The following is a 10,523-nucleotide window of genomic DNA, read 5'->3' as shown; positions in this document are numbered from 1 at the left end:
CCCTCCGCCTGCTCGTTGCTATTCCTAACGAGGACCCACGAATACACACACTCCGTCTCCAATCAACAATCCACCCTCTCAAAAGCTAAGTCTCTAACGGCTTCTCACCACTGAAACACAAAGTAACGAATCAAAGCAAGCAAGTAACCCACCACCACCGCCTTTTCTAGTGGTTAGCAGCCTGAATGCACAAGGTGTCCCTGTATGATCAAGCATCATTAGAATTTAGCCTACAACGAGGACGAATCGTTGCCTCCCAAAGTCCGACTGTCACTCCTGAGAACTACCCGTGTGGAATGTAGTAAAATACTTGTACCAAGTGAAATCGAGTAGGTATGCTTTGGGACCAGCTACTTGTAAGCTACATAAGCCAGGCACGGTGGCTGAATTTAGCCATTAGACCACGCACACCCACGTGAGGCTGGAAGAACGTCAAGCGCCATCAATGACTCCTTGCCTTGCGTTAGTTTTGCGTGCCTTCGTTCCAAACATCAGCTTCTTCTAGGGTCTCTATTCGCTCCTTTCCTTTGCCTCTCCTTCGCTTCTCCGGCCACGGGTATCGCTCGCTTTTGTATCCCTTCATTATGGTCTGTCGTTTACCCGTGTAATAAAACCTTCCCGTCCTTCTCGAGACAAGAGCTGCGAGAAAGGGTGTGTGTCTGCGTCTTGCAAATTTGCGCACTAAAGCGATCTTCTCCTCTCTTCAACTTTACTCGAAACTCCGAGTACCGACTATTGACAGAATATCTGCTAGGTCGGTCCGAGCTGTGTTTCAGGCCTTGGGATCGCCTCACCGATTTCCTGGCCTTTCACCATGTGCCAGCAATCGAACTGTGGCTGCGCAAAATCTTTGCCAGAACAGCCAACCTCGTGCAAGCAAAGTGGTCATTCCCATGAAATTCGGGCAATTCTTCCCAGCATAAATAACAGCACTATTGAGGCTCAACCGAGCTACGATGAAAAGGATCTCAAGCGGTTCCCCACTGGCTCGGAGGTTTGTTGCTGTAACAGTTTGGACTTTTTTTTCTCAGGTCTTTTCGGTTTCACGTTGTCTGACCATCGCCTGGCGTGTTTCCGTGCTGTATGGATAAGCTTGTTGGTATCGCAAACTTTCTGTGTATCTGCGAGACAAAACGGTGTGTGTTGAGTCTCCATTGATGCAGGCTGTTCAAACTTTTCATGTAGCTGGCCTTTCCTCTTGAACAGGTTCTGGAGGAGCTGAAGCAAATTGGCAGTATAGGCGGTCCTATGATTTGCTTGGGTTTGCTTCTCTATGGCAGAATGGTGACTTCCATGTATTTCCTCGGCCGATTGGGTGAACTAGAACTTGCGGGTGGCTCCCTGGCCATCGGATTAGCCAACATCACCTGCTATTCTGTGCTTTCTGGATTGGCTCTTGGGATGGAACCCATCTGTGGTCAAGCGTTTGGAGCCAGAAAATGGAACGTGATGGGACTCGCACTGCAGAGAACCATAGTTGTTTTATTGTGTTTCTGTCTGCCGATTGGATTTCTGTGGCTGAACATGCACCGGATATTGCTCTGGTGCGGTCAAGACAAGAATCTCACTGCTATGGCTAGCACCTATCTTCTGTATTCTTTACCCGACTTGATAGCGCAAGCGGTTCTTAACCCACTGAGAATCTATTTGCGCACACAAACAATTACAGCTCCGCTCACATTGTGCACATTCCTTGCGCTCATACTGCACCTAGGCATCAATTACGTGCTGGTCCGCGTGTTCCATCTCGGTATCCGAGGAGTCGCCCTTGCAGCTTCTTGGACTGACTTTAATCTCGTCTTCTTCCTCTTGTGCTACCTTTGGTTTTCCGGCATGCACAAGAAGACGTGGGAAGGTTGGTCTGCAGAATGTTTGAGAGACTGGAAACCTCTCCTATACCTTGCTGTACCAAGCTGTTTGTCTGTTTGCTTGGAGTGGTGGTGGTATGAACTAATGATCGTCTTCTCTAGCTTCCTCCTTGATGCGAAGGCCACTGTCGCTGCAATGGGCATCCTGATTCAGACCACCTCTCTTGTCTATATCTTTCCGTCGGCTTTAAGTCTTGCAGTATCGACTAGAGTTGGGAACGAATTGGGAGCGAATCGACCAGTGAAGGCACGGTTTGCCATGCAGGTGGCCCTTGTTTGTGCTTCAATTTTGGCTGTCTTAGCCATGACGTTTACCACTACTATGAGGCATGTTTGGGGTTCAATATTTACAAATGATAAGCACATCCTTTCCTTAGTCGCAGTGGCAATGCCCATTGTCGGTTTGTGCGAGCTTGGCAACTGTCCCCAGACAGCAGGATGCGGAGTTCTCAGGGGAAGTGCCAGGCCCACTACAGGTGTTAATATCAACTTGGGCTCATTCTACATCGTGGGTTTGCCGGTTGCCTTAGTGCTTGGGCTGAAACTTGGGTTTGTAGGCCTCTGGTGTGGCCTGCTGGCAGCCCAAGGAACGTGTGCAACACTGATGTTTTTAGTCTTGCGCAATACCGATTGGAACCTTCAGGCGATGCGAGCCAAAGAACTGACCGGATCTTTCCAGACTGAGATGGATAATACTGTAAATCACCCATTTCAAACTGACTATAGAGTGGAAACTCAAGAGAAGGAAACTCTAATTTCCATCAGAGTTGCATCAACGAATGGTTCGTGATGATGGTGATGAGGCATCACAAAGCCACCCATGTCCAGAATGCCGCCGGCTCTGTGGAGTCGGATTTTGCCAGGGGCTGAGAACATAACATAGAAGATGAAGGTATTGTCAAAACTGCCTGGTGATTCAAGGATTTTGCAGTTGGGAAAGCCAAAAACCTTATGATTTAGCTGTGCAAAGTGACGGGCTACAACATACACCGTTGAGTCTGCAAAATATAAATCTGGTTTAGACCATCGCTTTATGATGCGTCTAAGCAACTTACTTAGAGTCCACATTAGAAAGAATTCCAAAGAGTATAAAGAAACAAGCAAGAGTAACGCATTGATCAAAAGTTGTATGCACCCAGCGCTTGAATTTTTTGCGTTATGATATTTTAAACACAGTTGGCCTGCAAGTATGTATTTGCGATTCTTTGTAAAGAAAGCAGACGATGTTTTGATGTAGGTTATGATGATACATGAATTTTTTCCATAATAGTACTCTTTACGTAGACTAGATAGCATGCTCGTGTCTTTTCTCATCGAGGAGAGCCCTCGGCACTGAGGTGTCAGATAAATAAAACAAGGAATTCTCTAAAAGATTTTCGCTGTTGATGAGTTCATTGGTACAAGATGTTGGGAGGACGTCCTCTTCCCACGACCAGGGTTTAGCAGGCTGCCAGTTAAGGTCCAAGATTGACCGCGGCAGTATTATCATGTTCCCACGGATGACAATGTGGCCATCCATAATTACCTTAGTGGTTATGGAACTTCTTACATGTGCACACAGAGCGGGTCATGCGATTTTGAGTGTGCGATCGTGTAGCTTAGGCAGACGAGTTGGACGTTAATCACGATCTTACCCAGCACGTCGATAGAATGCGGTTTACTAGAACAAGGAAATTGCGTTCTCGTGGAGTGTTGCATCCTAGATGCGCTGGAAGGGTGTGAATCGATTTTTAACTGTGCGATCGTTGAGGTGAAGTAATGGGAGGCGGGAAACGTCCCGGCGATATGGAAAGACAGGTAAAAGGTCTGAGGCAGTCCTATCGAGGGAGAGGTTTGGCCGTTCGGGTGTAGGTTGCGTCCGTCCACACTTCAATATAGCGTGCGGGGTTTCTGAGGAACTGTACGTGATCTGCGAAAGGGCACTGGCTTGTGAGAGTTACTTAGAACCTGACGCAGGCGGTACGAAGATTGTGAGTTGCAGCAAGGAAGGGCGTGATGTGAAGGGAGATGACTGCAAGGAGCAACAAAGGCTGAGCACCGTCCTTAGGAGACTGAGTCCCAAGGTCTTAATTTTCTGACGTTTATGGATAAATCATAAGAGGGCGAAGACGATGGAGTCGGATGGACACACCATTTGTGTGAGGAATAGCTTACCCGTCTCGAGGAGGATTTTGAGAAGTGCACTCCACCTCGTGCGCATTGTGCACGCAAAAAAATTGAAATCTGTAGGAAACGTCGACTCTTGCTCCAGTGGCTTGGTCTTTGCGCATACTCTAAGCTCTTAGAACCTTAGCTACTCTAGCTGTATGTAGTTGTGTACAGAATTGATTGTGATAATTGGACCTAGTCCACCAAGATCGAATCAATCGAAGCGTTCTGTAAGACTGAAAAAGTTTCCACCTGACTCAGCCTCTGAGATGAAATCAACCCAGGGCTATGTCCACGGCCCAAACAACAGCGTTTCATAATCTTGTGCCTCCAATTTTCACGTTTCACCTGCTATTCGATTTACAGATTTACAGGACTGCGTTGATTGTGACCATGGCCTAAACGGAAGGGATTAGCGGAGAAGTAGCAGATAGTGTCGTTGCGCTCAAGCTGTACAAGGATTGCATTTCATCCACTGAGCTTCTAGAAGTGATTAGCTGAGTGGAGATATATATATATATATTCAGTGCAGGTGGATGTAGGGTCTACAGACGTAAGTTGGGTTTATGCGACTTGAGCGCTGGATTTTTGTCTTGAATCCAGCATCAAGACTAGGAAATTTGGATGGTTTGATCATCTCATCATCATCATCGACATGATCGTCATCATCATCATCAGGCAAGGTCGTCTCCCGCCCCCTCCTTTCCTAAGTTGGAAAGCTTTCAAACGTGGAGCTGCTTCAAGCTGGCCGACATGACGATACCTCATGGAAGCCTCCTCACTGCCCTTTGCACCCTCCGAACTTAGCCTGGATTCACACTTCTCGGTGGCCCAAGGTTGCCCTCACAAAAGGTCGAATGAATCCATTTGTTGGTGCGTTTAGAGTCTAAATGGAAGAGTGTCATGCACACTCCCCCTCGCCCGCCCGCCCGCCCACCCAAGCATTGACAACCAATACACCAGATTGCATTAGGAGCTTTTGCCAGTTGGTGTGAACACCACACTCCCACAGACTTGTCTGACACATATCCTTGGCCGTCGGTTGGTGTGAACCTAGCCTTAACCTCTCAAAACGAGGGTTTTAGAGAGACTTCCTATGCCCCAATAGCAAGCAAGTCTCCATCCCCATCCAAAGCCAAGGTTGGGTGAGGATTAAGGCAGCTCTAGCCCATCATCCACAAATCTCACAATTCTAGCCCCCAACGTGGCAATGTTGAAGCATTATCATTGGCCCAAATAATCTAACAGTGATGTGATTGGGTGAAACTGTGTGCAAGACCTGCATTCAAGCCTCATTAAATACTATGGAGGCAAGCCTTCCTGGGGCATTATTTTTGCCAAGTTGGCTGGGTAGAGTGATGCTAGACTTTCAGTCGTTGTGGCATCAATGCGGGGAAGTCCTCTTACAGAGCATGCCTCGAACCAAACTGCACTCTTAACATAATAATGTAAGCAATCTTTCATGAGATGGTTATTTGCATTGTAAATATGATGGGGTAGTCTCAACAGGTAGCAGTGGCCAATTTTCAAACCTGGTATCCATAAAAATATTTGAATGATGGTATTTCTTAGAGTGAACCCTCAACATGATGATTTAAATTCAACCATTAACCACTAGAAAAACCTCATTACCGTGAAGGTGAAGAAGAACATGGTCACATGCACCTAAAAAAGGTTTGCAATAGAAATTTCAAGGACAAGAAACTTGGAGAACCATGGTACACTCTCACTACTCAAAGCTACAAGGAAACCATTGCCATTGGTAACTAGTGTAAGGTTGCTCTTCAAGTCCTTGTGGAGAGACCTTCATTCCAGCGAAGCAACTTACTTTATAAGTCAAATCAATCATTGCAATTGCCAATTTGAATACTGGGACCAAGAGGTCCCTCGTTTATAAGATGTGTTCATTCTTGCATGATTCTCATTTTGTATATTTTATTGATTTCGTAAGTCACATCGATTGCTCTGCAATTGCCAATTTGAACAATAGGACTAAGAGCTGCCTCATTTATAAGATGTGCTGAGTGAATAGCTACCTTACATGGATTTTCTCTTTTTTGATAGCTTGCACACATAATCATATAACTTCACGTTAATGTTGTTTTCTTTCAATATGCAATACAAAGATTATCAATAGCACACAATGTAGTTTACTAAAGTTGATTGGGCAAAACATGAAAGTTTCTTGATGTTACCTGCTAACCAACAATTCTTTAAGTTAAGTGAAGAAATCTCTACATACAGGATATACATGGGATTGGCCCTTTTCAATCCTTGTAGAGTGCCGAAAAGGTAAACAATCCTTAATGGATAGTACACAATTTCTATTCTTAAGTATGTGATGATAAAGTCAAAAACAAGAAGCCTCTATATGTAAAGCCATATCATACATATAGGCTAACTTGAGCTCTTTTCAAAGGAAATATGTGGGAAAGAAGACTATACTAAATAAACATTACAAAAAAGGTTGCCATGGATGACATATCATTTAGGTCTTTGGGATACGGTGCCTTTTCTTTTATGTCAAATGTTTTTGAAAAAAGCTAAGAAGAAAACCTTGTACATTTGCACTTTTATTCATACTCTTACCCTTCAAGAATTAATTTCAATAATTAATACAAGACTTTGTAATCTCATTCATGCTGGAAGTATAGTTAGATGTCCTCTTAGCTTGACAATGTAAGGCTTAAAACTGAAGACCATAAGAAGTACTCAACCAATAGTTAAACAACCGTGTGTGGACATGAAAGCTAAACCTATTAACGAATGAAGCTATACTTTTTTCTTGATGTGCATTAAAACTCAAAAAACTTCTACATTGTGATAAGTTATGAAGAATCTGTGATAATATGTAACCATATCATGGCCCTTACATTTACACAAGGTATAGGGTTACTACGTATTCAAGCCTAGGTCCATAGAAGAAAAAATGAAAGAAGAAGAAGAAGAAAAATATTGTGACTATGCCTTTACCAATCACATAATGCAGACGTTCATTTTAAGCAAGATGATCAAATTGCCTATCAATTCTTTAGAAAGGTTTAATACAATAGAATAGCAATGACTCAATATATTTCAATGGACATGGCTATTCATATATTATACATCATTTTGATGTACACATTAATACATTTGTCTAGTACACATTACATGTATTATTTGGAAGTTGCATGCATTATTGTGCCCTCGACTCCATCAATAGTTTAAGGTATATCTTCAAAACAATAAAGCAAATGTACAAAATGTTCTTTCACAAAGCATTGTGAACATATAGACATATTGCAATTCAATGCTTGTGCAACATATATTTTTCTAGCTTATATATAGTTTCACATTCTAGATTTAAATATTAGTTGCCTTTGTCATTCTTCATGTAAACACAAGTGTAAATAACCATTTTTAGTCTATTCTCAAAGAACACTGTTAGAAAGAAATAAATAATAATTTAAAAGAGGCTTCATCACTATATAGTTATAGTTGCACATTTAACAAAGATCTAATTTTACTAACAAAAGACATTTTTGTTGATCATAATTCCCATTTGCTTCTTAGAGTCATGTTTTCTTTTAATTTCTTCACATACTTTTTGAGGACATTTTTAAAAAATTTCCATGTTTCATTTTGATAGTTGATGCCAAAAGGCATTCGTAATGGTCTTAAGGTGTGAACAATTGTGAAACATTATGCAAATATGAAAATCCATTCATTCTTAGAGATGATGGAGTTATCTAAATAAAGTGTGACATATGTGATGACAAAATGATAATGTCAAGTATATGTGAATATAGAAAACTACAAAATTATTTCATAAGTATGATCCCTAGATTGTTAGGATAGAAGTACAACTTGAAATGATTAGGATTTGAAGGAACTTTAAAGATAAAAACCATCAGTTCCTTTTGAAACTTAAAGACAATGTTATTTGCAAGAATTACGATAGATCCTAGAATATAGTTTATGTTTGTCTTTCCATTTACTTTTTCAATGGTATAATCTATAAAAAGATATGTATGAACAAGAATATGACCACAATACTATTTTGTGTACATATTGATGCTTTCACACAAATTACAAATTAAATGGTTGTACCTTACACTCAAAACTTTATTCATTCAAAATAACATGTTTATATTGATAAAATGCTAAAAGACAATTCTAGCTAGCAACCATGGGTTTACTTGAGCTTCCATGTGACTGTTTTTGGTAAATTATCTCAAGTGTTGAATGTTTCAAGTTGAAATATGCTTCCTCTAAACCAAGTGCCTACTGGACAAGCATCAGATGCCCAACAAATAAATTACTACCCAGCACTTAATATTTTAAAGTGAACAACAAGGTCAATTTTAGAATCTTATGACAAAAAGCAAGAGAACATTGAAGTACTAGGTCGTGATGAAGATTTATAATGTTTATATGAGAAGACTTTAAGGGCACATTTGTAAATGAACTTATGTTTCTCAATTTGAAATACAAACATGGCCCTCCACATAGTTCAAAATCATGCACAATTTCTAGAAAATATAGAATCTTTTATGTAAGCAAATAATTCTTCTTAGTTGAGAGCTCGTTATCCAAGAATCATCATTGAATATATGTAGGTAGTAACCTCAAGTTAGTCATTCGATATAGAACCATTATTACATTTTTTTGGAGGCAGACAAACATGAGTAAAGAGAATCTAATAAAATACTACTAGCATATCAAATATTATAGTTAACATTTTGCACAATCAAAATGTATGTACATATTTTTTTTTGTTCAATTATATGCCTTGGAGAAAGTAGTTGGTTTGATAAGATAAGATGTAGAAAATATAAGCAAATATATTTACGATTCATGAATAATATTTTAACATAAGAAATAATATTTTAACATATGCCCTTGTTTTTTTCTAAGATACTAGAAGAAGCCATTGCATATAGCTAGGCCACTTTGAGCATTCCAAATTAAGTATGTCAGTTACTATATTGAAGGTTGTTTCAAATGACTACTTTACCTTCAATGTGACACAATATATGGTGCAACAATTGGTAATGTGATCTTCCAATCGTGGTCTTTTCTTTCTTTGCAAGTAGTACACTACATGTGCATTATATTAACTAAAGCCAAAAAAAGAAAAGTTTGATGCAAGGATGGCCTTATCCAAATATAGTCATTTTTTTCTCTTTCCCTAAGTACTAACTGGTAATACTCACTACAATGATAGTGCTTCAAGAATTTGATTTCATAGATAAGTTCAATTTAAAACCCTTATTCTTTGAATGATCACATCCATATGTCAAAAGAATAATTATTTCAAATAAAATGATAAATTCTAAAAAGTGTGGTTCTAGGAAATATAAATGTTCTCATTTCTTAACTTGTACACAAGAATTATCCTTGCACAACTTGAACTTGGTCTTTGTTATTCCCTTGATATGCAATTTTTTGTTTCCAAAATAAAGAATGATTGATAACATGTAAATGGAGAATGATTACTTTGTAGTACTAGAACTCCTAGTGACTTAATCCAGTTGATGATCTAGGTTAGCTAACTCCTATATTTGCATACAAAGATGTATCAATTTATTTTAATTAGGGGGGGCAATGTTTGCCTAGGTGTAGCCATTTTTAGTGAGTTTCAAGGCATTTTTTGTTTATAGGAATCTTGCTTGACCAATAACTTTTGCATTGCCAGTAGAACTCAACAACCTTGTTTTCAAGTTATAGTACACATTCCAATCTTGAACATGAGACCCAAAAAATATCGAATAAATATTTGGAACAAGATATTTAAAGCATTACAAGTGCTATGTTGCATGTGAAGCACGCATCCTAAAGAGTATAGGATATACTAACAATTTATTCAAAAGCATCAAATTTTTGTTCTACACATACATGCACTCAAGTAATCATTCAAAAGCACACTCAGTGAGATTCTCCTCAACCCAAGGAAACAGCTAATTGAGAACCTTAGGTATGGTTTAAGGGGCCTCCAATGTTGTACTCAAATTAATATTTATGCACGCCCGTTTGAGGGCACACTCCATAACTTTTTCTTGATTTGTTGAAAACCAAAACGAATTGAAATTTTGGAATCCAAACTAGTGGGACTATTGCATGGTTGTCTTAAAACATTGATAGTCTTGGTGATATTGGTATTTAGATTCACCCTAGAATGGCAGAATTTGAAAATGTGCAACTTGTGCATGTGCAAAGATCTTTAATAAATCCAACAATATTTACAATCTTGTATTGGTTCTTTTTCCATGCACTTGCTTGCTTCATGGCTCTTTAGCATGCCAAAGGCTCTTGCATTTCATAATATACAATACCAAACCCGATAGCATTCTCGTTGGCCTATTTGTGTTAATTTGAAGCAATTTGGGCCACATGCAAGGCAATTGTTATATCCAATTTAACGTTTATCGCTAGAAGGGGAAAACCATGGTAGTTGAAAATTTCACAATCCTTGTTCACTTTCAAAATTTCCACTGCCTACCCTGTAAATATTTGAATATTAAAGTT

General features: G+C 39.8%; 1 protein-coding gene across 1 annotated transcript; it reads left to right on the top strand.

Moving 5' to 3' along the window:
- The first annotated feature begins 407 nt into the window (after nt 1-407).
- On the top strand, nt 408-3,047 carry LOC147889388 (protein DETOXIFICATION 48-like). The gene is made up of 2 exons (XM_087391401.1): nt 408-994; nt 1,207-3,047. The coding sequence occupies exons 1-2, from the start codon at nt 815-817 to the stop codon at nt 2,656-2,658; spliced, it is 1,632 nt and encodes a 543-aa protein (XP_087247527.1). The 5' UTR covers nt 408-814; the 3' UTR covers nt 2,659-3,047.
- The last annotated feature ends 7,476 nt before the right edge of the window (nt 3,048-10,523 follow it).

This window comes from Dipteris shenzhenensis, chromosome 20, assembly GCF_047967505.1.
Source record: "Dipteris shenzhenensis isolate YYH24624 ecotype China chromosome 20, Dip_SZ_1.0, whole genome shotgun sequence".
NCBI lineage: Eukaryota > Viridiplantae > Streptophyta > Polypodiopsida > Gleicheniales > Dipteridaceae > Dipteris > Dipteris shenzhenensis.
This window is presented reverse-complemented; position numbering and strand designations above follow the sequence as displayed.

Bases quoted from the DNA above. Each gene is read 5' to 3' on its own strand.
- LOC147889388 (XM_087391401.1), top strand. From the start codon at position 815: ATGTGCCAGCAATCGAACTGTGGCTGCGCAAAATCTTTGCCAGAACAG. The intron at 995-1,206 runs GTTTGTTGCTGT...CCTCTTGAACAG, and splicing joins GGTTCCCCACTGGCTCGGAG to GTTCTGGAGGAGCTGAAGCA.